Here is a 27811-nt window from a genome sequence, read left to right as displayed (position 1 = left end):
CCCAGCCCGAGCATTCCGGTGGAATGTGGCGAGCCCAGGTCCTCCGGCCTTGGCGTGGCCTCCCCTGCAAGCGGGACAGGGGAGGGCGGGAGGGACACTGACCTGGGAAGCCCGCGATTCGGGGCAGGCGAGGAAAAGCAGCAGGAGGAAGAGCGCGCGGGGACAGTTGGGCACCATCTTGCCAATCGGAACCTTTCTGCTTGGGAAGGGGAAATAACTTTGCCTTCCCTGCCGAGGTTGTCCCAAGCCGATGCCGCAGCCGCCCCTGCGGGGAGCGGGGCTCCGCGCGGCCCCAAGCGGCTCGGGCAGGGAGGGAGGCGGGAGCCCCGGAGCGCAGCCGGGCCCGCCGCACTCGGGAGGCGCAGTCCCGGGTCCAGGTGTGCCGCGCGCAGACCTCCAGCCGCAGCGTCCAGGAGCGTCCGCAGCCGCCCGCACGAGACAATCGCAGCGAGGCGGGGAGGCGCCAGCCCCTTGGCCAAGGCCGAGGAGGAGGGGCTGCCCGGCCAGGAATGCGCCTGGGAGCGCGCCCAACCCGCGCGGCTCCCCGAGGAGGCCGGGCGCGACGCCGAGGACGAGCGCGGGCATCTTCAGCGCCCTGGCGGGGGAGGCGGCTGAGGCGGCGCGCACGTGCGTGCGGGATCCCGGGAGCCCACCCCGCGCCGGGCCGCTCCTGACCCGCCCCTTTCCCGGCTGGGGATACTGAGGCTGACATCACCCAGCAGAAAGTGGAGCTTCAAACCCAGGTGTGTCCAACTTCAGAGCTCACGTGAGGACATCTTCCTCCACGGCCCTCGGAAGACAGGACTAGATTGGCCAGGAGATGGGCTTCATGAACTCAGACCAAGTTCTCCACCCGAGTAGACTAGTGTCTTTTTTTTGTTTGTTTTTTTGTTTTTTGCGGTACGCGGGCCTCTCACCATTGCGGCCTCTCCCGTTGCGGAGCACAGGCTCTGGACGCGCAGGCTCCGGACGCGCAGGCTCAGCGGCCACGGCCCACGGGCCCAGCCGCCCCGCGGCAGGCGGGACCCTCCCGGACCGGGGCACGAACCCGCGTCCCCTGCACCGGCAGGCGGACTCTCAACCACTGCGCCACCAGGGAAGCCCAGACTAGTGTCTTTTTAAACAATGCTATCGGGGTACAAGAACACACATGCACGGTGACTCAGAATCGACAGCCCTCCTCACTTGCTGTCCTCCACTCCCCAAACGGAAGGAGAAACTCAGTTTGGACTGGAGGCCGGGTTATGGGAACACTGGATGCTTTGCTAAGGTCGGGTGGGAAATGCCGCTGGGAAGGGCAGACATGAGCAGTCTGAGCATCCAGGGGCTGTGGGAGGAACCAGATGGCCTCAGCCCCAAGCTCCTGGAAAACATTATTTAAGTTCTTACTGGAAGAATGTTTTCAGAAGGCAACACTGCAGATGTCATGGTGCACACCAAGTCTGGCCAAGCCTCAAATCTATTTTTCCTTTTCCGAATTTCACTTAGCAGAGCCCACTCAGAGCTCAAGGCACAGAGCTCAGAAGGCTGCAGCCTCAGAGCAGGAACCGTTTTCCTTTGGAAAGGAAAGTTGGAGACCCCTGGAAAGGGGACTGGTGGCGCCTGGTGCAGCCTGGCCACCTGGGCAGGAGTTACCCAGGAAATCCTGCTGGGCTGCCCCCTCCACCTTCCTGCCAGAGGAAGGAGAGCAGGTCTGGTAGTCCTATCTGCATTCCTGTGGAGACGGCTTGAGAGAGACCTGGGCAGAAGATTGCTTTTCCCTGTCCAGGTGGAGGGCGCTGGGCAGCAGTGACCTGAGCCCGGGCGGCCTGTGGGAATAGTGGTTTTCTGCCTTTGCTCTCTGTGCCAAAGCCCAGCGTCCCCCTCTCTGTCTGCACTCTCCCCACCCCTACCCCCAAGGAAGGATTCCTTCTGGTCACTGTAGCTGTGTTTATTTTGTATTTTATCCTACCTTGTGTTTACATGGCAGCCCCCAAAGCCAAGGCTTCTCAGGCGTGTTCCGGCTGTGCGCTGGAACCAGCCAGATGTGCGCTGGAACCAGCCAGATGTGTACAAGACCTATTGTCCTCTTGAGCCCTCTGAATGGATTCATAAAGCTGGAAGGCACTCCCGATTTCACCAGTGAAGAAACTGAAGCCGGGAATGGCTGAGTGACTTGCCCATGGTTTGCAAACCCAAAGGTCTCCAGAGCAGGGCTGGTTCCAGCACAGGCTACCTTATCCCACATTTTACTTAAATAATGCAATCATAGGATTTCAGGAATTTTATTTGCAGGAACAGAGTTTTTCCTGTTTCTTTTTTTTTTTTTTTTTTGGTTTTCTTCTTCTTCTCTTTCTTTTCTTCTTCTTTTACTTTTCAAGCATTTCTAAGTTTCAACACAGTTTTTTTTTCCTATTATCAATTTCCATTTGTTTCCCTTGTCCTATGGCTGACTTCTATCTAGTGCTCTGGCATCTGCTCCGAATTAACCTTCTAAGGTCCCACTGCCCCAGCAGTACCGTCCCTTCTCTCTCTGTCCTCAGCTGCCCTTGACCTGTGGTCATCAAGGCACACCCTCCACAGCCAGACCTGCCAAGGCTGCGAAGAGCAGACAGACCGTGAGAAGAAGCCAAGCGCCCTCTTTTCAGGGCTCCGGAAACCAACCTTTGACTTAATAAGACGGGCCTACCTCGATATTGTTTCTTCTGTTTCCTCTCTATCTCATTTTCAAGAGACTATTCTAGAATGTCAGGGGATGAAGGGGGTCTAGATGTCTAAAGAAAATATTGGTAAAGCCTTTCGGCAGAATCGGTTGCCATCTCCTGGGCTCAGTGCTGTCTCTCTGATACACTCACATTCCCTGTGTAAAGTGGGAATACAAAATGGGGGAGGAGCGGAGCGGCTGGGCCCGTGAGCCATGGCCGCTGAGCCTGCACATCCGGAGCCTGTGCTCTGCAACGGGAGAGGCCACAACAGGGAGAGGCCCGCGTACCGAAAAAAAAAAAAAAAAAAAAAAAAGACCCTATCAGAAGCAGTACCCAGTCTAAATCAGCCATTCCAGAGCGGTTTCCTGGGACCCTCACAGTGACTGACACGTCGCTTTTTCTCTTTCGGGTTTCTCGGGCTTCTCTGTGGCTGAATCTTGTCTGTCATCTCATTCTGAGCTGCTTCTCCCTCTTTGTCTCCTTCACTCACCTCTATCTGTGATTCTAAGTGTAATCGACCCCCACTAAGCACCTGCAAAGGGGCCCAGGAACAAAGCCCAGCCTGTGAGCCCGAGCCGGGATAACAGCGTAGGAACAGGGGGAGGATGGTCTAGCAGGAGCACAGTGACTTAGTCTAATTTACTCTTTACACAAATATTTATCAGGTGCTAGCTCTGAGCACGGCCCTTTTGTGAGGGGCTACGGGAGGCTTTCACACTAAATCTCGAGCCCCAGCCAACCAAATCGTGTACCCCTGTGTTGGACTTTGAAGACTTATGTATGATGTCATGACAGCTAGAAGAGGCGTTCCTCCCTACAAAACCGTTTCCAATTTTATAAAATGAAAATCTGTAGGAAAACAGATTCAATTGTGCCTTGATTAAAGACCAAACACCAGTTAACATCTGCCAAAAGGAGGAAATGCTGCAAATCCATGAATGCCGTTCCACAGTGAAGTCCAAGTCCCTGTGGGAGAGGCAGAATATGGATGCAGCCAAGGACACACAGCCCTTGAAATCAGACACACCTGGGCCGGATCTTACCCACTACATGTTGCCAGTGTGACCTTGCAACTCTCCTAAGCTTTGCAGGTCTCAGTTTCCTTAACTATGTATGGAAACAGCATTTATCTGAAGAATTATTAAGGGATTTCAAAATGATGAATATAAAGTGCCTAACACAGTGCCTACCGTATAGTGGGGCTTAGTTAAAGAGTCTTTGCCTAAACTGACTCATGGTCCTCCACATGGGGACAACATAAGAAGGGAACCAACATTTCCTTAGCACCTGCTGTGTGCCAGGCCCTCTGTTAAGCGTTTCATGAATGTTCTCATTTATTCCCTCACAACCCAGCAAAATAGGTCCTATTATTATTCCCATTTTGCAGATTGGGAAACTGAGGCTTAGATGCTTGATCACCCAAGATCAACATCAGGTTAGTAATCGGGAGAAACAGGATTTACACTTGGGTGTGTCCGATCCCGAGGAGCATGCTTTCTGCTGCATTAGAAACTAAACACAAGAATTTGCTCACTGTTCTCCCGGCCAATGTTTGCTATCTTCTAAGGCAGATATATCAAAATTAGCTTCAGGAGTAATTTTTCAGGGATACATTTTTACTGCAAACTGAGATTACACCTATACAATTAGGCCTGATTACAATAACCTCCAAGGAATTGTTGAAATTAATTCCTGGGTCTAGAATTTCATACTTAATATTCTTCAAAACAGGATGGCTTTGCCAGATGACTCTATTTGTCCCTCCGGATGCACTCCGCACTCGTTCCCACCCTGCCCTCTGCCTCGATGCCAACCTGTAGGGACTGCAACAACACCCTTGGGTGCTCTGTCCTCTGGCTGTGTGTAGCAGGTGGAGGCGCTCAGTGGGAGGTCAGATAGGGAATGGTGAGGTCCTGAGCTTGACTCAAGCTGGCTGTGTCCCTTGATAGAAGGTCACTGCTCTTTTCAAGGCAATCTGTTCTCCATCCCTCTCTTTCTCTGGGATTCCAGCAGCCCCTCTCCCTCTCATCCTCCGGGGTCCAGAGATAGGAAGAGCGCCTGCCTTAGAAGCTCTGGGATAGGGCACTCCCCTGGTTGGTGTTTGTACATCCTGTTCATAGCCTGTTAATAAATCATCTGTGCATTACACTAACTTGAGCGAGCCATCTCTCGGCCTTTGACTGACAGAGTGACCACTGGCAATAAGTTGAAAATATTTTTTTTCTCCAGAATTGTGGCTCTAACAGGAAATGAGGTGACATACACACACGATCAAGCTTGTGCACACACACTTTCTGGGCGAGGCACTAAGAGGTTACTGACAATCTTTCCCCTTGGTAATACAATACTATTTTTTTTCTAAGGTTGTCATATACCCAGTTAAAAATACCCCTATACCACCTCTTCAGACTCCCTAAATGCAGACTCCCTTGGCTGCGTGACCCAGTTCTGACTGATGGGATATAAGTGAAGTCTGGTGAGTGGGGCTTCCAGGAAAGCCACTTTCTTGATAAATAGAAACAGACTCAACTGGTGTGTGTCCTTCTTCCTCTTGCCTGGAGCGTGGGCCCAATGCCTGGAGGTGCGGCAGCCGCCCCATGACCATGAGGACCAGATGGAAGTTTAGAAAGAGAAAAGGCATATGTTCAGAGCAGCAGTATTCACAATAGCCAAGACATGGACACAACCTAAATGTCCCTCGACAGATGAATGGATAAAGAAGATGTGGTATGTATATACAATGGAATATTACTCAACCATAAAAAAATAAAATAATGCTATCTGCAGCAATATGGATGGACCTAGAGATTATCATACTAAGTGACATAAGTCAGAAGGAGAAAGACAAATACCGTATAGTATCACTTATATGTGGAATCTAAAACGTGACATAAATGAACTTATTTACAAAACAGAAACACGGGCTTCCCTGGTGGTGCAGTGGTTGAGAGTCCGCCTGCCCATGCAGGGGACACGGGTTCGTGCCCCAATCCGGGAAGATCCCACATGCCGTGGAGCGGCTGGGCCCGTGAGCCATGGCCGCTGAGCCTGCGCGTCCGGAGCCTGTGCTCCGCAACGGGAGAGGCCACAACAGTGAGAGGCCCGCGTACCGCAAAAACAAACAAACAAACAAAAAAAAAAACCCAGAAACACAGTCATAGACATGGAGAACAGACTTGTGGTTGCCAAGGGGGAGGGATGGATTGGGATTTTGCCATTAGCAGATGCAACTATTATATAGAGAATGGATGAACAACAAGGTCCTACTGTAGAGCACAGAGAACCATATTCAATATCCTGTGATAAACCATAAAGAAAAAGAATATGTATATAAAACTGAATCACTTTGCTGTACAGCAGAAATTAACACAACATTGTAAATCAAGTATAACAATAAAATAAACTAAAAAAAAAAAGATAGAAAGAGAGAAGGCAGAGGGAGCTTGCTTCCTTAACGATTTCTTTGAGACATGCCAGTCCTTGGGCCTCTTACTTCCAGATGTCTTGTTTGCTAAGAAACATAAATCCCTGTTTGGTTAAGCCACTGGTAGTTGGATTTCTGCTTCATGCAGTGGAACCCAAATCTATGAGTCCATTGGGTTATAAATATATAAATGATTAAATAAATAAAAGGGGGGGGACAACAACTCTTCCTTACAGAAATAATACAATCAGTAAAAGTAGAAAAAATGTAAAAAATAGAAAAGTCACCTTTAGAACACTACAGTAATAATTGCTGCAGGTAAGATCCACCAATGAATGCTAAAATTAGTGGGTAAATATTTAAGCAGAAACAGGAGTTTTGCATAGCTTCAAAGTATCTCCCCCAAAATATTTACAAATATTAGAAAGGGAAAAATTTTAATTTACAGTGGATCCATGGGGCATATCAACATCAATATCATGTACACTCTGATCTGAGGCACAGAGAAAGGTACATCACTTCTGTGACATTCTTGCCCAAAATGCATAGCATCAATCCAATCATGAGAAAAAAATGAGATAAACCCAAACTGAGAGACATACTACAAAATACCTAACTGGTATTATCAGGCAATGAAAGATCTGGAAGATAAGGAACTGCCCCAGATAAGAGGTGCCTAAGAAGACATAGTAAACGCAGTGTGGGATCCTGGAGTGGGTTCTAGAACGGAATATGGACATTAGTGGAAAAACTGATGAAATCAGCATAAATGCTGTGCTTTAGTTAAAGGTATTGTATCAAGGTTTCATTCACAGCTTTGACAAGCGTTCTGTGGTTATATGTTGACAGAGGGGGAGGCTGGATTAAGGGAGTAAGGGAACTGGACTAATTCTGCAACTTTTCTGTAAATCTAAAATTACCTCAAAAAGATAAAGAAGCATGTCTGTATGTTATAAAATTTGATTTTTAAACTTCGTCTTATATCAATTATGGTAAATTAGAATATTCAAGAACTCTTCCTGTTTTATCTGATTTTTCAAATTTATTAGCATAAATTATTGGTATTATTCCCTTTTGATCTTTTAAAAATCTGTTGGATATGTAGTGATAGCCCCTCTTTTATTCCTGATATTGGTAATCAGGGCTCGCTCTTTCTTTTTTTTTTTTTAATAAATTTATTCGTTTTATTTATTTTTTGGCTGCATTGGGTTTTCATTGCTGCAGGCAGGCTTTCTCTAGTTGTGGCGAGCGGGGGCTACTCCTCATTTTGGTGTGTGGGCTTCTCATTGCGGTGGCTTCTCTTGTTGCAGAGCACGGGCTCTAGGCACACGGGCTCAGTAGTTGTGGCTTGCGGGCTCTAGAGCGCAGGCTCAATAGTTGTGGCGCACGGGCCTAGTTGCTCCACAGCATGTGGGATCTTCCTGGACCAGGACTCGAACCCGTGTCCCCTGCATTGGCAGGCGGACTCCCAACCACTGCGCCACCAGGGAAGCGCATCGATCTCTTTCCTTTTTTTTTACTAGTATAGGTAGACATTCATTGAGTTTGTTTATCTTTTCAAAGAACAAACCTTTAGCTTTGTTAACTTTATTGTTGGTTTAAATTTCACGGGTTTTGGATTTTTTTAAAAATTGAAGTATAGGGGACTTCCCTGGCAGCGCAGTGGATAAGACTCCGTGGTCCCAATGCAGGGTACCCAGGTTCGATCCCTGGTCAGGGAACTAGATCCCACGCACATGCCACAACTAAGAGTTCACATGCCACAACTAAGGAGCCCGCCTGCCGCAACTAAGACTCAGCGCAACCAAAAAAAAAAAACCTTAAAAAAAAAGTTTGAAATATAGCTGATTTACAATATTAGTTTCAGGTGTACAACATAGTGATTCATTATTTTTACAGATTATATTCCATTTTAAATTATTATAAAATAATGACTATATTTCCCTGTGATGTACACTATATCCTTGTTGCTTATTTGTTTTATAATTAAGAGTTTGTATCTCTTAATCCCCTACCTCTATCTTGCCCTTGTCTCCTTCCCTCTCCCCACTGATAACCACTTGTTTGTTCTCTATATCTGTGAGCCCATTTTTGTTTCGTTATATTCTTTCATTTGTTTTATTTTTTGGATTCCACCTGTGAGTGACAACAGAGTATTTCTCTTTGACTTGATATTACACTAAACATAATACATTCCAGGTCCATCCATGTTGTTGCAAATGGCAGAATTTCATTTTTTATGGCTGAGTAGTATTTCATTGTATACATGTACCACATCTTCTTTATCCATTCATCTGTTGATGGACACTTAGGTTGTTTCCGTATCTTGGTGGTTATTGTAAATAATGCTATGAACATTGGAGTGCATGTATCTTTGTGAATTATTGTTTTCATTTTCTTCCAATATATATCCAGGAATGGAATAGCTGGATAATATGGCAGTTCTATTTTTAGTTTTTTGAGGAGCCTCAGTACTATTTTCCATAGTGGCTGCACCAATTTACATTCCCAGCAACAGTGCACTAGGGTTCCCTTTTCTTCACATCCTCACCAACATTTTTTATTTGTGGTATTTTTTTTTTTGCGGTACGTGGGCCTCTCACTGTCGTGGTCTCTCCCGCTGCGGAGCACAGGCTCCGGACGCGCAGGCTCCTGACGCGCAGGCTCAGCGGCCATGGCTCACGGACCCAGCCGCTCCGCGGCATGTGGGATCTTCCCGGACCGGGGCACGAACCCGCGTCCCCTGCATCGGCAGGCGGACTCTCAACCACTGCGCCACCAGGGAAGCCCCTATTTGTGGTATTTTTGACGATAGCCATTCTGACAGGTTATCATTCTGACAATGATCTCTCATTGTGGTTTTGATCTGCATTTCCCTGATGATTAGTGACGTTGAGCATCTTTTCGTGTGCCTGTTGGCCATCTGCATGTCTTCTTTGGAAAAGTGTCTGTTCTGGTCTTCTGCCCATTTTTTACTCAGGTTTTTTTTTCTTTTTTTTTTGATATTGAGATGTATGAGCTGTTAATATATCCTGGATACAAACCCCTTATTGGTCATATCATTTGCAAATATTTTCTCCCATTCAGTAGGTTGTCTTTTCGTTTTGTTGATGGTTTCCTTTGCTGTGCAAAAGCTTTTAAGTTTAATTAGGCCCCATTTGTTCATTTTTGCTTTTTTTTTTTTTTTTTGCCTTCCGAGAAGGGTCCAAAAAAATATTGCTACAATTTATGCCAAAGAATGTTCTGCCTGTGTTCTCTTCGAGGAGTTTTATGGTTTCAGGCCTTAACTTAGGTCTTTAATCCATTCTGCCCCCCTGCAGTATTGGGAAAGTAGACCCTTAATTGTGAAGGCTACTGCTGAGCTGTATGGTAGTAGGACAAATCAGAACACCGCCAAGCTTGATATTCTTATTGAAATTCAGGAATTTTTATTGAATAAATGCTCCCTAGGTTGCTGCAAGACTGGTCAATTTCCAAAGTTCAAAAAGGTTAATTCTGAAAGTTTTCATGAGGATTTCCATTGTTTATATGATACATTTTCAGAGGTCCTTAGTCCCCATTTTCTCCGATGTCACCCCACATTATGTTTTTAAGCAGTCAGTTTACATGGTTGGACTCTAGCCAAACTTTGTCTCTTATGTTAGCAGAAATCTTAGCTTCATTTTTTTAGCCTTAGATGGGGGCATGGAGTCTGTACCACCATACATGCATAGTTGAGGGAAAGCCAGTGACTTGGGAGGTTTATACACAGAATATGGTTCTTACTTTCTTTGGTTCGCTCTTTCAGTAATTCTTTCACTTTCCAGCTGCTGTGGTTCTTCTAATTTCTGTCTTCCAGCTCAAGTAAAATTCAGGTTTTATATCTGGGTTTAATCTCCACTCGGCACAAACTGTGGCCTGCCCTGAGTGTAAAAGCCATAAAAATGGGAAATGCACCCAGTACAATTCCCTTCATCCAAGTGTTGAGTACCTTCCAGTGTCTCCCTGTTTCTGTCTCTCTCCGATGTCTTCAAAGTAGCTGTTATTTAAATTTTATCTAGAGTTGTTGTCTGCGGGTAAGGTTGGTTCAACAGAAGGTAATTCTCCATTATCAGAACTTGAAATCCACAAATACATTTTATAATAATAAATCCATTATTTAAAAAGCAATTTCTTAGTGAAAAGGCCAGCTGGTTCATTCCCCACTTAATTTTCCTTTTTACAAAAAGAAAGGGGACTTCCCTGGCCGTCCAGTGCGGTGGAAGTCTCTGCGCTTCCACTGTAAGGGGTGCGGGTTTGATCCGTGGTCAGGGAACAAAGATCTTGCATGCCATGCAGTACGGCCAAAAATATAAAAATAAAAAATAAATTGAAAAAACAAAAAAGGAAGGTAAAATTTAGAATATTTTATTATCAGTATGTTCAGTAGCATTAAAAATAAAACAGACACTGTCTTTAACTCTCTGGCGTCTACTATGCCTCAAGGAAATGTCCACTTATCAAATTAAGAACCAGAGAATCAGAATTATGACTCTTTATGTAGAGACAAGAATTTGGTGGCTAGAGTGAAAGACAGCACAGTACTATAAAATGACGTAGCAAGGGATAACCAAATCATAGAAAGTATATTTCAAGTTTTCATGTGCAGTTCAACCTGCCTGGGGCACCTCCCTCCTCCCTCTGACCCTGAGGATCCAGAGTTGAGAAAAGCAATCTAGGAGACAGGCTCCCACTCTGGCCTGAGAGACCTGGGGCCAAGGAAGCTTTCCTGGTTCCTTATTTTCTCATCTGTATAATGAGCTCAGAGGTCCCTTGGAGCTTTCAAGTTCTAATTCTGAGAGAGACTGGAAATATACCTAAAGGAAAAGTTTTTTTTTTTTTTTTTTTTAATTTATTTTTGGCTGCGTTGGGTCTTCGTTGCTGCACTTGGGCTTTTCTCTAGTTGCCGCGAGCTGGGGCCACTCTTCGTTGCCGAGCACGGGCTTCACATTGCGGTGGCTTCTCTTGTTGCGGAGCACGGGCTCTAGGCGCGTGACCTCAGTAGTTGTGGCTCACGGGCTCTAGAGTGCAGGCTCAGTAGTTGTGGTGCTCGGGCTTAGTTTCTCCGCGGCATGTGGGATCTTCCCGGACCAGGTCTCGAACCTGTGCCCCCTGCATTGGCAGGTGGATTCTTAACCACTACGCCACCAGGGAGACCTGAAAAGTTTGTGTTTTTTTTTTTACCAGGATGGTGGTACTCTGTTTACATTTAAAAAAAGTTTTTTTAATTTTATCCCTAAATTGGCATTTGGTAAGTAAAAGTAAATGAATACAAATTTTGAAGGCAAGAATTAGAGGCCAAAAGTAGAGATTAGCCCTCTTCAGAGACATTACTTTGGCACCATCTGCTGGATAGTGTTTAAAAGCATTCCTGTACATAAACTTGCCTGGAGCTTCTTATTATTTCCCAAATGATTTAAAGGAGATACTGTCAAAATTATTTACATCCGAATTCAGTACCATACCAGCTTATGTTAGTAGGAATTTAGCTGTCAATCCACTATCACTGAAGGGGCACAGGACATGCCTGGGGTAACTTCATTTTTTTTTTTTTAATTTAGTTGCTGATTCTTTTATTCAGTATTAATGTATGTCCACCATGTGCCAAAAAGTGGCGTCACATGATTTTGGCAGAGACCACTGTTGCTCATGGAATACCACAACTCTTCCATATTTCCCAGGCGTGCACTCTTCCCTTGAAGGTCAGCTGAAAGGGAAATGCGCCCTTGTGCTTTGGAGCACCAAAACTTCCGTGTGCTTCCTTCATCCCACATTTCTCTGCCAGAGAGACTCAGAACCTGTATTAGTTTTCTATTGCTGCTGTAACAAGTTATCACAAACTGGTGTCGGAAACAATTCAAACTTATTATCTTACAGTTCTGGAGGTCAGAAGTCCAATATGAGTCTCCCTGAGCTAAAATCAAGGCGTGAGCAGGGCTGAGCTCCTTCTGGAGGTCCCAGGGAAGAATCTGTTTCCTTGAGCTTTCCAGCTCCTCAAGGACACCTGCATCCCTTAGCTCATGGCCCCTTCCTCCATCTTCAAGGCCAGCCATGGTGGCTCAAGGGCTTTTCATAACGCATCTCTCTGACTCATGTCCTGTAGTCACATCTCTCTCTGAGTCAGTTGGGAAACAATCTTTTTTTTTTTTAATTGGAGTATAATTGATTTACAATGTTGTGTTAGTTTCCGCTGTACAATGAAGTGAATCAGCTATATGTATACCTATATCCCCTCCCTTTTGGACCTCCCTCCCACCCATCTAGGTTGTCACAGAGCACCGAGCTAAGTTTCCTGTGCTTTATAGCATGTTCCCACTAGCTAGCTATTTTATGCATGGTACATATATACAATGGAATATTACTCAGCCATAAAAAGGAATGCAATTGGGTCATTTGTAGAGATGTGGATGGACCTAGAGTCTGTCATACAGAGTGAAGTAAGCCAGAAAGAGAAAAACAAATATTGTATATTAACACATATATGTGGAATCTAGAAAAATGGTACAGATGAACCTATTTGCAGGGCAGGAATAGAAAGGGAGACATAGAGAACGGACATGTGGACACAGGGAAGGAAGGGGAAGGTGGGGCGAACTGGGAGATTAGGATTGACATATATACACTACCATGGGTAACTTCATTTTAATGCACGTAAAGAAACCTTAGAATGTGTTTGAATGTGGAGTTTGTTTCAACTGAGTCTCAGTAGCATCTACCACAATCACTGTTGCTTTTTTTTTTAAACTGTTGCATTTTTTTTATACTAACCTTATCTGTCTTGGGAAGGCCTGTACACCAGGAACTTTATTTTATCTATTTATTTATTTTTGGCTGCGTTGGGTCTTTGTTGCCACACATGGGCTTTCTCTAGTTGTGGTGAGTGGGGCTACTCTTCGTGCGTGGGCTTCTCACTGTGGTGGCTTCTCTTGTTGCGGAGCACGGGCTGTAGGCACACGGGCTTCAGTAGTTGTGGCACGTGCGCTTAGTAGTTGTGGCTTGCGGGCTCTAGAACACAGGCTCAGTAGTTGTGGCACACGGGCTAGGTTGCTCCGTGGCATGTGGGATCTTCCCGGACCAGGGCTGGAACCTGTGTCCCCTGCATTGGCAGGCGGATTCTTAACCACTGCGCCACCAGGGGAGTCCGCACCAGGCACTTTAGATACAATATCTTAATCCTCTAACAAGCAATCACATGTTTGTTAAATGAAATTTCCCTTCTCCCCAGGACTTTGAGGACAACCCTTAAAGGACACTTCTCACCCATAGCTGGTATTGTACCAGTTTTGTCACTTGTCAGGAGGGTGACCTTGGGTAAGTTATTTAACCACCCTGTCTCAGTTTCTTATGTATAAAGTGGCTATACCTCCCTCATTGTCTACTATGAGACCACAACGGTTAACAAAGCCTGGCACTCTCCAGCACTCCCAACACTCCCTGAACTGTCATCACAGTCATGACAACAGACCCTACTTTTCCTCTGGGACTACCCATCCTGACCACCCCCCAAGGCTGGGAGAATTCCCATGAAGAAAATTCTCTACGTCCCATCTACTTGGGGCCAGATGGGTTTTATTGATTAATGGACTCAGCTGTGATCTGAGAACACATGTTTCTAAAGTTTCTGATATCATACAGCCTAGTTATGGCCCTTTAACATATTTATTTCTCAATATGTTGACCTTAGAAAATTGGAAAAACATAGGTTTGGAAGTCTCCCCTAGGCCAGTGACCCCAAATAACCTGTGGCAGAAGCCTTGGTTGTCCACCAAAATCCTTGTTCTCCTCTCACAGTTAGAATAGCAGGCAGGGATACGGCCCGTGCCATTTCCCAGTCCAGTTGGCAGTTCGGTGTGGCCACGTGACTGAGTTTTGCTAATGGAATAGGCTAAGAAGTGATGGGCACCACTTCCAGGTCTAGCCCCGCAAAATCCCCAGGCTGGAGCAACTCTCCCCTTCTGCTGGCTGGATGCAGATGACAGGCCCCAGGAGACGGTGGGCCCACGGGATGAAAATAAACCTTGGGCCCCTGAGGGACATGTGATTTGCTTGTTAGAGGATTAAGATATCGTATCTAAAGTGCCTGGCGCGGACTTCCCTGGTGGCGCAGTGGTTAAGAATCCGCCTGCCAATGCAGGGGACACGGGTTCGAGCCCCGGTCCGGGAAGATCCCACATGCCGCGGGGCAACTAAGCCCATACGCCACAACTACTGAGCCTGTGCTCTGGAGCCCGCGAGCCACAACTACTGAGCCCATGCGCTACAACTACTGAAGCCCGTGCACCTAGAGCCTGTGCTCCGCAATGAGAAGCCTGTGCATCGCAACAAAGAGTAGCCCCCGCTTGCTGCAACTAGAGAAAGCCTGCGTGAAGCAACGAAAACCCAACACTGCCAAAAATAAAAAAAAAAAGAATGATCATCCAAAATTTCAGAAAGCATTTTATTGTCAGAACAAATATTAAGGCACAAAAATACATCAGTTTTTTCAAACAAAAATCTTTGAAATAGTTTTGTCCTACATTCAGAGCAGCTTCTTCCAAATAATACAATAATTTAACCTTTTAAATAAAAATATATAACTTCTTAAGCCCCTTTCTTCCCAAATACATGTTTTCCTAGTTCTAAAGAAGTTTCTTATTGAGCTCCTGTGTTATAATGTACATTTCCTTAAACCTAGTTTTGTCACTTATATACATTCGCTATGTAATTTAGTACTTTAACCAACATGTTAAACTTCTTTCTTATAAGGCATGGTGTTTTGTATTGCTTATCACATGCTATTGATCATACAAAGACACAAGTACCAAAACTAGGGACTTATAAATCTAGCATAATACGTCTCATAAACCAGTCCTGTATGGCCTAGTGCAATAGACTCAAATCCCTTTTGAAAAATCGTTTTATACTTTCATGTACATGTATGTCTTTTATACTTTCAGTCTTCACATTACAATAGTGCAAATATAATATACTGCCGTAGAGGGGGAAAGTCAGTACTCTCTACAGGATATGTGAAAGATTTTAAATATTATTTTCTTTACAGGAAAGGTAAAAAGTATGGGAGCATCATCTCTTGGGCTTAAAAAATTCACATATTCATCTATTTTTCCTTATTTTTTGAAATAAACTAACTTAAAGCTCCACTAAAGCAGATACTAATATTAATCTAATTCAAATCATGAAAATTCCCTTTTAAGCAAATTTCATACTTCACATAAACCTAACATGAACTGCATAATAAAAACACTTAAGCATTTTGCCTAGGAACACATAAAACTGGACTCTTATTCTCAGATCCCTGCATTAACAGGGAAACCCATCCTGATGGCATCCTAAGAATAAAATGATGTGACAGCCTCAAAGACCCTGATGCCCAGTTTCTGGACACTTTGTGCAGAAGCGGGGATGACGAGCTGTACGGTGGCTCTGAGTGTGACTTCTCCCTGGGGTCCTTCATCAGAACTACGGCTACAGCCCCAGGGAGCCCCTCCTGTGCACACGAGGGGGCCGAGAAGGCCCTCTGTAGGAACACTCGATTCAGCTGACGAGCCACCAACAAACACAACTGCCGCTGAAGGTGACAGACACAGTATACGCCCCTTGAAAAACATTTCTGATGAGGTTATCAGGAGAAAATACTGCTTTCTGTGATTTGGAGAAAAGTCTGCATTTCGCTGTGCACCTGAGCCATACCGGCAGCATCATTTTTCTTGCCAGCTGCAGACAGAAGTGTTTTTATAAACACTATCAAGGTTATGTGAGAAGCATTTTCCCTTATTACTACACAGTTACCATCAACTCCCCACTCGCACTCCACGACATCTGCAGCTGGAAACCCAGGATTCTACATTTCAAAATTCAACTAGAGCCCTATGAGTTGGGGATCAATCTGCTTCAAAATCTGGGGACTGGTATTAGACACAAATGTTAGGAACAAGAAGGCACTGGTCAGCTCTGAAACAACTGGGCTGAGGGTAAAATACACCAAAACCAGAATGGACATAAATGCTGGGAAAGATGGTAGGTGGGAGCCCATTATTGTGGCAGAAACGGAAATAAGGAAGGGAACCCACACTGTTAGATGTTCTTTTCTTGGGAAGGATGTCCCAAACCTTTCTCAGTACAACACAGTCAATATTTACTACTGCAAATAAATTTGAAAGTATCTTTCAAGAGGCATTACTACTAGAAAGTTTTTTTTTTTTTTTAAAGAAGATGTTGCGGGTAGGAGTTAATTAATTAATTTATTTATTTTTGCTGTGTTGCATCTTCGTTTCTGTGCGAGGGCTTTCTCTAGTTGTGGCAAGCGGGGGCCACTCTTCATCGCGGTGCGCAGGCCTCTCACTATTGCGGCCTCTCTTGTTGAGGAGCCCAGGCTCCAGACGTGCAGGCTCAGTAGTTGTGGCTCACGGGCCTAGTTGCTCCGCGGCATGTGGGATCCTCCCGGACCAGGGCTCGAACCTGTGTCCCCTGCATTAGCAGGCAGACTCTCAACCACTGCGTCACCAGGGAAGCCCTAGAAAGCTTTTTTACTAACTCCTATGAAATGAGAAAATGAGAAGCCAATTCATAACGCAGGCTTTTGTAAGAAATCATTTTGTTCTGTGGCTTCACAATGAAAATAATCAATGAAAGGTTATGATTTAAGTGCTTGTACTGGTTAAGAATTTAATGCTTAATCAAAAACTCTGGTGGCTTCCCTGGTGGTGCAGTGGTTGGGAGTCCGCCTGCCGATGCAGGGGATGCGGGTTCGCGCCCCGGTCCGGGAGGATTCCACATGTCGCGGAGCGGCTGGGCCGTGAGCCATGGCCATTGGGCCTGCGCGTCCGGAGCCTGTGCTCCGCGGTGGGAGGGGCCGTGTACTGCAAGAAAAACCTCTGAAGTCATCCTCAACTCACAAGGTTAGAACTCCTTCAAAGAAAGACATATAGGATTCTAACTTTAATTCCTATTCTAAATGTTCACTAGGCTGTATCTTTGGTCAGGAGAGCAGCAAAACATTCACCATTTCCATCATGCTATATTCAACTGCTTTTCAAGTTTAGAATGTTCTGCATTAAAAAAAAATTTTTTTTAATTTCCAATTACACATTACATATATAATGTAAGAAAATAATGTATAAAACATGGTTTAAGGTTTAAAAATTAGTTACAAGATTAATAGTGATGCACTATGCAGTTAAATATATATTTTTTTTATGAAACCAAATATGCTAGGATTACGTAGAAGGTTCTAGTTTCCTCAAGGTTCACTGGTATGAGCCTCCCAGCTCGCCAGGGAGGAAGTGCTCTGGTGGAGCCATGTGGCCAGGGGACCCCACCTGCCCCAGGCATTCAGCAGCAGCACCCAGATATCTGGCCTGAGGGAGGGGACAGTGGCAGAGCAGATCTTTGGATAACCTCTCTCCATGTACTGTGCTCCCCTGAGCTCAGACAGAGAAGACCAATGCTATGATTTGATGTGTGTGGTGATAATTACACACAAGGGCTTTGTGCAGATGTGCACACACACATACACACACACACACACACACACACACACAGCAAACCTAACCATATAAACATCCTTATGTTCCAATGTTAACCAAGTTTTACTTCTTATCAAATTGCTTCAGCATGAAAATCAAAGAGAATTATTACTGCATCTAGTAACTATAAACCCAAGAGATGGAGACACTGCTTTACCACACCTCAGAAGAATCGCATCACCTGAATCAAACAAAGGTCAGTGGAAGAACAGTAGGAGTGTTGATGTAAAAAAGTTGTCTTAGGGCTTCCCTGGTGGCGCAGCGGTTGAGAGTCCGCTTGCCGATGCAGGGGACACGGGTTCGTGCCCCGGTCCGGGAAGATCCTACATGCCACGGAGCAGCTAGGCCCGTGAGCCATGGCCGCTGAGCCTGCGCGTCCGGAGCCTGTGCTCCGCAACGGGAGAGGCCACAGCGGTGAGAGGCCCGCGTACCGCAAAAAAAAAAAAAAAAAGGTGTTTTAAATTGTCATATTTCCCAGGAACAAAAAAGAGAACCCAAACCCACACGCCTGCCACCCATCAGCTAAGGGCATTTGGGCGCCTATCTTTATTATAATACTTCTCTCAGGTCATTGCCAAGTCTAGGCAATTTAATGGACATTAAACTGGCATTCAAGAGTCAGCTTAATAAGGGTTGCAGAACCCTCCCACCATCTGAATTCTTAGTTTTAGTACATAGATTTCCAAGATCATGCAATAAAAACTTATTGTACTGTATCAAAACAGAGTTCTCTTTTAGTCTTGAGGAAGTCCTTCACTGTTATGTAAGCTTCATTTATCTGGGTTCCAATCACATTATTTTTTCTGAAGAGAACATTTTTTCTGCCATTTCAGATCTGGTCATAATTTCCTTAAAAAAAAAGGGAAGTTATTCATCAAAATGTTGATGCTCCTTCCAGGTCCTAACAGAATTCTCTATAGCGTCTCTACGAAGTAGTCACAATTTTGTGGGGTACACGCCACGATATACACAGAAATATTAGACATGGAAAATGAAAACCATATAATCCAGACTTCTAGTAATGGAGTATAATCAATTATCTGTTAAGTTCAGAAAACTGTAACATTTCTAATTCAGAATCACCTGTGTGAGGCAGGGACAGAGCTAAAATGGATTTCTTAGGCATAGAGCTCATCTAGGGATTTGCCTGACTCTACTACTTTAGGTATTTTTGAAATTACAAATCAATTATTTATCAAATGAATACTACAAATGCCCTTTTAAAAGTAATTCCAGGGTATATCTTTCCATAGAGTTATAAATCCTGGAGTTCAATGGTTTTATAGGAAGGTGCATATATACGGCAGCCTCCTCAAAACTTCCCATCCCACTGCGGCCAAATCCCCGCACTGATGCCAGTCTTCTCCCTGACCTTTCAATGAACAGAGCTGTAGCTTCTCTCATATTCTACAGCCACCACGTAAATTACTCCTTAGCTACCACTCATTTCCCGCTACTCTTCCTCTGGATAAACTGGTGGTCCCCACGTCCATCCTTTAATCCTTACACTTCAGACGTCTTCCTGTCCTGGGCCACCCTGCAGTGTCCAGATGATCTATCACTAATTTTTTCCCCCAAAAAACCTTCCTAAATCCACATCATCTATTCACATTTCCTACTTAGTAAATGTAACTCAGTTAGAAACTTTATTTAATTCCCCAGGAAAATATCTACAAATATAAGAGATTGATTTAGACAAACTGCCACCTTGAAGTCTTCTAAACTCTTACATCTTAAGATGTTAGAAAATCATAGACTCAAAACCTCATAAAAGGATTCTTCCCTCCTTTCACACCAATAAGCATTTATCTTGCTCCTGTTTTAAATGAGGATCCAGTTTCTTAAAACTTTACCCACAACTCAACACAGTCTTTCAATCTGCTCAATTTGTAATCATTTTCAAAAGTAACTTTCAGAGCTTCTTTTGAAATACATTTCTACTTTGTGAAAATAATAGCTCCAAGACATAAGCAAAAATATACTTTACCTCATCTGAATCCACTAATACTGGAAGGGCTCTGAAATAAAAGAAAAAAAAAGTTGACAATGTTATTAAAAGGCAGTGTATCTACAAAGCTGAATATAAGCATATCCTGTGATCCACCAAGTCTCACTCCTGGAAGACAAAGTCAACAGAAGTGAATACCTAGTGTTGCCAACAGACACGGAGAAGGATATTCATAGCAGTGTTGTTCTTAACAGGCCCCAAATAGGTAAACTGGAATACTATACAGCCCCCCAAAGAGGTATGAACTATTGAGGGATCAAATTTTAAAAACTGACACAAGTAATCTACAGTTACAGACATCAGCACAGCAGTAGCTTTGGGAGAGTGGGGTCATGATTTGGGAGGAAAACAAGAAGATGGTTTTTAGGGTATTAGTGATGTTCCAGTTTTTTTGTTTTTTTTTTTTTGCCGTATGCGGGCCTCTCACTGTTGTGGCCTCTCCCGTTGCGGAGCACAGGCTCCGGACGCGCAGGCTCAGCGGCCATGGCTCACGGGCCCAGCCGCTCCGCGGCATGTGGGATCCTCCCAGACCGGGGCACGAACCCGTGTCCCCTGCATCGGCAGGCGGACTCTCAACCACTGCGCCACCAGGGAAGCCCACGTTCCAGTTTTTGATCTGGGTATCTGGGTGCAGGTTACATGAGTATGCTTATATTAAAAATCTACTGAGCTATATACTTATTTAGAATTTGTGCACGTTCCAGAATGGGCGCTATACTTCAAAAAGTTCAGTTAAAAAATTAGCTGATACGTGAAAATAATTATAACTTCAAAATGGAAACAACAACAAAAATCAGCAATTCTAGAGGCTAATATGTTGGAAGAATATCAAGGACTAAACCATGATGAAGAATAATTCCAAACACAGTGGGCATCCAATTATATCTTTGCTTTTTAAGCCCCTGGTTATTTTTTACTTTGAATAGTTGGACAAATATCTTGGCTAGTGATGTGCTATCTAATTTGAAAACCCACATGTCATGTACTTTTGTGAGAACTTAAGAGGGATGAATAGGCTTGACTGTAGTCATCATTTCACTACGTACATATATATCAAATTATCATGTTGTACATCTTAAATAAACAGACATTTAATTAAAAGATACACCTATTTTTAAAAAGATGGATGAGTCAACATATTATGAAAGGTGGTATTTATGGTATCAAGTATTTGTTCAATCCTATGTCATTGTTACCATTGACTTGACATAAACCAGTGAAGGATACTGAAGAGAGAAAAAGTTATGCAACAGAACCTTTGCTCGGGAAAGATTATATGGATAAAAAGACAAATGTAGAGCTTCGATGTGCAATGGAGCACTGAGAGGGAGAGCCCAAAGGGTCTGCATGCCAAGGTCACAACATGGAAGTCACATCCACGCACAGTCCAGAGGATGCTACTACGAGTGCAGCCCATGGTGGAGACAGAAGAAAGAGAAGTCGGGGCCTCACTAGATGTGAGGAAGGAGCCAACTTATATGGCTTGGAATAATATTAAGGGAAATCCAGACTGCTTTAGGGAAAGATGATCCAGAACCTTGGGAGCCCAGAAGACAGCCCATTGAGTGCTTAGCACCTCGTTTACAGATAAACACTGCAATCTCCAAAATGGTTCCTTTTGTGAGGTAAATGACTATTTAAAACTTATTAAGATGGACTCAGTGCATTGAAGAGGAAGGAGAACTATGCTAAGCTGGTCTTTTTGGCTTATCAGAGACACAGAAAAGCCATAATGAATACCATATGAATATCACATAACACACTAGATCATATGGTTATTCATGATCTGTTTAAATTGTCCTATGACCTGCAAAATTTTTGGTCCACTTCTACTGATGCGTAAAGAAGTGTTTACCTGTACATGAAGTCCAGTTTCTAAACTTGCCACGTAAACTGTACATGAATTTTGGGTAGCATTGTGCTAAACTTCTTGTGTTAAAGTTTTCAGAATGGACACACAGGTTCCTAAGAACCTAAAATGCTGGAAGCTATCTTGGATTATACAATTCTACTCATTTCACATAAATGGTTCATGAGAATATAAAAGAAGACATTTTGCTCTTTTATATTCCAGAGGAATTTTTGTAATCAGGCAGACATTCTACTTACAGAAGGAAATTGTAGAGACTAATGACTCTCTAAGACATAAGGAGAACTGCCCAGGAGCCTTATTGCTTTCCACCAAGAAGTGGTGGCATAGTATGGGGTTAGTCTACTTAGGTGATTTCCTTCTAAAGTACTCAGTAGTGAATTTCCAAATCTGGAAGATAACGGTTGCCACCTAATCTGAATCTCTCCACACACCCTCGCTCAAAATTCCATGAAGTCCCTAAGGATTGCAAACAAAACCACACACAACTCACAGTCTTCAGCATAACCAGGAGAACACAGCAAACCTAAAATTATATGTAAACAGAGAAATAAATGCCAATACCAACAAATTCCCTGCTGTCACTGCAAGTTCATGGGTACTGAGAGTGGGGAAAGAGAGGTTTGAGAGACTCTGTGAAAGAGTAGAGGGGAAGGAGAATTTAGACAAAGTATAGACAAACCTCTTCAAGAAAAATCAACACTAAGTTCCAAAATACTGACTAAAGGCCAGTGACTTGGTAGTTCACAGTATCTGCCCCTGGGAAGGGGCTTAAATTGAGTGGAACTAAAAGTAGCGGTCTTGAACAATCATGGTTTTCAGGGGAGAATCAGATACATGGAGGAGTGGTACCCTCAGAGCTACGCCAGTACCATGAGTAAAAAGAAGGAAGTAAAAGGGGAAAATTAAAGATCTTGTAGAAATAAAAGAAAAATAAGACACCACCAACCTCCCTCTCTCCATACCTCCATCCCATCAACATTTTCCATAAATAAAACTATAATTTATGCAACTGATGGAAGAAAGCACTCAGACTAGGAACTCTCACTACCAAATGCCTAGGAATAGGAAAAACAAACAAAACCAATTCCATATAATGGTGCAGGAAGAAAAAAAGAAGGAAAATGAAAATCAAAGTGTTTTACAGTAGAAGAAAGCTACAGCTATAACACAACACTCCAAATTAGATGAAATAAGTTAAAAAGAATATTTGGTGATGTTAAAAACTACAATAAGAAATTTTAAAACCAAGAGCAAAAATGGATAAAAACAAAAGAGGAAGAAATTCAAAGAGTCCATTAAACTCTGGGAAAAAAAAAAAAGACAAAATCATCCCAGCAATGAAGAAAAAAATTACAAGGCACCCAAGGCAGAACAAAGTTAAATAAAAATTTAATAAGTGGCAAGAAAACTACTAAGAAAATGAAAATGATATAAAGAAAGAAGTAAAAAGGATTACAGAGAAACTAGTAAAAAAAATGGAAGATAGCAGGTAAAGGTGGAAAGAAATCAGATGATTCCTCCCACAGAAACATTTATAAAACCTGGACAAAAACATTAAAAATAGGTAGTTAAAGGCACTGGAAAATGACCAAAGGGGGTGGGGATATGAATCCAAGTAGCTCAACAAATTCCAAGGATACTCAAAAAGGAAACCACACCTAGGCACATCATACACACACTGTGGAAAGCCAAACGTAAAGAAAAAAATCTGAAAAGCGGCAAAAAATAAATGACACAGTACACACATGAGGACAATACAACTAAAAACTGACTTCTCTTCAAAACAATAGAAACCAGAAGATATTGGAGGGATGTGTTGGAAGAGCTCAAACAAAAGTCAATCAAGATTTTTATATCCAGCAAAACCATCCTTTGAACAGGAGGGCAAACAAATACACTTCACATCAATAAAATTGGAAGAATTAGTTTCTAGCAGACCCATACTGTAAGAAACACTAAAGAAAGACCTACAGGAGAAGGTGATAACTCAGATATACAGGGAGGAAAAAAGAAATCATAAAGGCATGTGAAGGATATTTATACACCTATTTTCCTTTTATGACTATTAAAAGAAAAAAAGTATAATAGTGTACTATTAGTTTCATAATGTAAAGGCAGTTCTTACCTCATATGAATCTGATATGTGTGAATTTCAGTTACCACAGTTTAATTATACAACACCAGTCCCTCAACAAGATAGTTCAAATTTCAGTTACTCAAAAGCACAATGAGATACCACTTCACAGCCACTAAGAGATCTAAAACCAAAAAGGTGAACAATTACAAGTGCTGACAAGGATGTGGAGAAATCGGAAATCTCATACATTATTGATAGGATTATAAAATGGTTCGGCTCTGGGAAAACCGCTTGGCACTTCCTCAAGATGTTCAACATACAGTTACCGTACGATCTAGCAATTCCACTTCTAGGTATATACCCAAGAGAAAAGAAAAACCCAAGAGAAGGAGACAGTCCTGAAGGCAGCCAAAAACAAAACAGAACAAAACCCAGGTAACATATGAAGGAACAGAGAAGAAGTACAGCAGACTTCTTTCTAAAACTATGACAGCTGGAAAACATTCAAGTGACAATCTTTGAAGTGCTGAAAAAAAAACAGTCAACTAGGAATTCTATACCCCACAAAAACAGCTTCCCAAACAGCCAAAACAAAGACTTTTTCAGACAAATAAAACCTGACAGACTTATTACCAACATACTTGCATGACCAGAAACATAAAGGAAATTCTTCAGGCAAATGTGACATCATACTAGACAGAAACTATCTGAAAAGGAAGTAGATGGGAGCAGGGAAAGGAACAAACAACATGTGAAAACATCATATTTGGCTATCCTGTTGTCTACTGTGGAAACGGCTATCTGGAATTTGTGTGTCATAAAGGACACTGATAAAGAAGAACCTGAATAGCTCCAGGTTCCCGGAGGGGCTTCCTCTGCACTCTAGTTTTCCTATGCTCATGTTTTTTTTCCTCCAAAAGCTTCCCCACCATACATAGTATCGTGGTTACACGTGTTTAAAAAAAAAAAAGTTTGAATTCTTCCATATTATAAAGTTAAAACAAAATGATTCTGATCCTGATAAACTTACGTAAGAAAATGTTGGAGTTGGTTATAGGGCAGGAGTATTAATAGAGTTGTTGTACAGTGAAAAAGGAAGGAGAAAGACAGACCAAGGCAGGGCTGTGTTTTCTTTGCATTTTGGTATGAAGTTAATCAGTCATACACTAGTGATGGGGGCCTATAAAAACATACAGAGGTGAGAGTTTTGAAAAGCACATAACAAAGCATGAAAATTATCCCTTTATACTACAGCCTAAATTTTAGATTCAAACTTTAGTAGAGGATATTTACACATCTGTGAATGAAGAGGGAATGTTTTCCTCCACCCACTTCAAATCTTCATCCTGTAGAAATAAATATTTACATATTAGCTTTTGCTTAATAGTGCCTGAAAGCAGAATTTTTAAATAGAATGTATATATAATTTAAGCATTTAAATTCAAATGCATGACATTCTTTTAATTTCTACATAGCCTAAGAAGTTGACACTTAGGCCACACGAAAATTATGCCAGTATTTTCTTAAACAGTCAAACGAACACTTGGATTTTGGGTTTTTGTACTTCTCTGGTTTTGGTTAGATGCACAGGTGTTATTTGTTTGTCTTGAAAAACCACAGTAAAAACACGAAGAGTTGGTTTGTAAGATAGAAAACAGCATGAATATTGATCTGTATGAATTTCTTGCCTCCAGCATTCAGTATGCTTCCTAATCTGCTCACTTTATGAGTTTATAACTTTTCAGCAGAAAAAGATGACGGCACAGATATTCTAACTTCACAAAAGCCTATTTATTTCAGTCACTTGTGTTTAGTGCTCATGTTTCTGTAGGAGCAAAGAAAAGCAGGTCAATTGGGGTATCTAAATATTTTTTTCAACAGAAACTTGCTTACTTATCTCACTGGGAGTAAGAAAAATAAAAGGTATGTTGAATATTTTGGTTTATAATATAAAATAAATCAAAATGGCTACATGGAATCCTCTGGTTCTAGCATTAATTATATCTTGCTTACTTACAGAGAGAGAGAAAGCAACTGAGCCAGTACTAATAGGCACCCCAATTCTCTGAGTGAATCTTGGGTAGAAATGAGTCAATCAAGGAGAGACAAGGTCCCCGAGTTCTGATCAAGAGCTGACTACACGGGACTTCCCTGGTGGCACAGTGGTTAAGAATCCGCCTGCCAATGCAGGGGACACGGGTTTGAGCCCTGGTCCAGGAAGATCCCACATGCCGCAGATCAACTAAGCCCGTGAGCCACAACTACAGAGCCTGTGCTCTAGGGCCCATGAGCCACAACTACTGAGCCCACGTGCCACAACTCCTGAAGCCCGCATGCCTAGAGCCCATGCTCTGCAACAAGAGAAGTCACTGCAATGAGAAGCCCGTGCACCACAATGAAGAGTAGCCCCCGCTCACCACAACTAGAGAAAGCCCGCGCGCGGCAACGAAGACCCAACGCAGCCCAAAATAATTAAATTAATTAATTAAAAATAAAATAATTATCTAAAAAAAATAAGAGCTGGGCTTCCCGGTGGCACAGTGGTTGAGAGTCCGCCTGCCGATGCAGGGGACATGGGTTCGTGCCCCGGTCTGGGAAGAACCCACATGCCGCGGAGTGGCTAGGCCGGTGAGCCATGGCCGCTGAGCCTGTGCGTCTGGAGCCTGTGCTCCGCAACGGGAGAGGCCCGCGTACCGCCAAAAAAAAAAAAAAAGAGCTGACTACGCAATTTAGAGAAATGAAAACATTTTCCCTTGCTATGTGTGCAAATACTGAGCTTTAAAATAAACTGAAACATATCCCTAAAATAAGAGGAAAATCTCTTAGCAAGCTGAAAGTTTAATAGTTCTAACACCAGATAATTAAAACTGTGGAGCTTTTTATAGTTAAATTACCATAAAACTACTCAAATAACACATTTTAAAGAATTATTAATTACCAAAAATAAGGATTAGAGAATTTACCAAATCCAACAAATGAAACTGTTTCATACACCATCCATCCTGTCAGAACTTAGGTGCGTACGTAAATTTTTACACCTTATTAACCACAACATATGTAACTGTAAGAAAGCCAAATATAAAACTGTATGATAGGCATTTCCATTTTGTTTAATTACTCTCATAATTACCACTTTTATGCATAAATAATATGCATAAAATATTTAAAAACTCATCTCTACCCAATAATTTAACGTTTTATTCAAGTTTACATGGTTTAAAAGTCCCTTTCCAATAGACAACAAATGTTATCTGAAATAGCTTCAAAAATCACATAAAAGTGCTGAAAAATTAGCACAAACTTTCACTATAACAAAGCTTCTCAACCTTTAATGTGCATGTGAATCATCTATGGAATTCTGTTAAAAAGCAGATTTAGATTCGGTACATCTGGTGTAGGCCTGAAATTCTGTGTTTCTAACAAGTTCCCAGGTGAGGTTTGTGCCGCTGGTCCAATGACGGCACATGAAAAGTGAGGGTTTACAGCAGTACAGTTGTCAGACTTAACTAGTATCACTACTTAGTAACATTTATTTTCATACAAAAAAACCTAGTAAAAAAGTGTTCTCCTGAAGGTCAATGAATGTGACACTCATATAGATTTCTAAAGTATTAAAGACTGAGACGCTATTAAATATATACTATACTCACAAAATTATCAGAAGTAGCAGGTTTAGCTGTTCCATTGGAAACCGTTTTTGAGATTCTTAATTTTATTCCTTCAGCTGTAATGAGAAACATTATAGAAATTCATAAAATTATAATATTTTCCTTTGTAGCTTCACATTCAATAACCCTATAAAGAGAGTTAATAGTGGAAGCTTTGGGCTGGGTGCTGGCTTTAATATACCATTTGGGAATGTAGGAGGGACAGAAAAAGTTAAAAACATCATACTGTTTACAAAAACAACCAGGTTCTCAAGTTGCTAGTCTGAATTCCAGTTTTAGAGGAGTTTAAATAAACAAGCAAACATACATAACATGCACACATTAGGTAGTTTCAGTACATTTTAAAGTTCATGGATTTAAAAATCTACAGGATTTACGATATATTTAAGAATAAAACACACCTTTGGCCATGCTTTCACTTCTCTAATGTATAAATTTTTAGAATGTGTTTATGGTATAAATAAAATAGGGAAGAAAAAGATTTTCTTTATATTTGACCAAGGCTCTTCTTTATGCCAGCAGGTTTAGCAGAGG

At 42.7% G+C, this 27811-nt stretch overlaps 2 protein-coding genes across 6 annotated transcripts in view; both read right to left on the bottom strand.

Moving 5' to 3' along the window:
- Positions 1–14426, bottom strand: part of FBLN7 (fibulin 7) — a 62799-nt gene extending 48373 nt beyond the window's left edge. Inside the window, exon 1 of one of the 2 annotated variants that reach the window (XM_089922802.1) lies at positions 99–14426. In XM_089922802.1, the coding sequence (XP_089778928.1) occupies positions 99–585 (487 nt within the window). In that variant the 5' untranslated portion in view covers positions 586–14426. The remainder of the gene's footprint in view (positions 1–98) is intronic. The other variant, XM_022599072.2, reaches the window with a different exon arrangement.
- A 123-nt stretch (positions 14427–14549) lies between these two features.
- TMEM87B (transmembrane protein 87B) overlaps positions 14550–27811 on the bottom strand; it is a 51713-nt gene continuing 38451 nt past the window's right edge. For 2 of the 4 annotated variants that reach the window (XM_089922798.1, XM_089922799.1), the window contains exons 16-19: positions 27260–27333; positions 24903–24955; positions 19639–19669; positions 14550–16662 (exon numbers count right to left, since the gene is read on the bottom strand). In XM_089922798.1, coding sequence (XP_089778924.1) covers positions 16516–16662; positions 19639–19669; positions 24903–24955; positions 27260–27333 — 305 coding nt within the window. In that variant the 3' untranslated portion in view covers positions 14550–16515. The other 2 variants (XM_089922801.1, XM_089922800.1) reach the window with 1 other exon arrangement.

This window comes from Delphinapterus leucas, chromosome 13 (assembly GCF_059928025.1).
Source record: "Delphinapterus leucas isolate spDelLeu-1000000601 "Yukka" chromosome 13, BTC_Dleu_Yukka2, whole genome shotgun sequence".
Lineage (NCBI taxonomy): Eukaryota > Metazoa > Chordata > Mammalia > Artiodactyla > Monodontidae > Delphinapterus > Delphinapterus leucas.
This window is presented reverse-complemented; position numbering and strand designations above follow the sequence as displayed.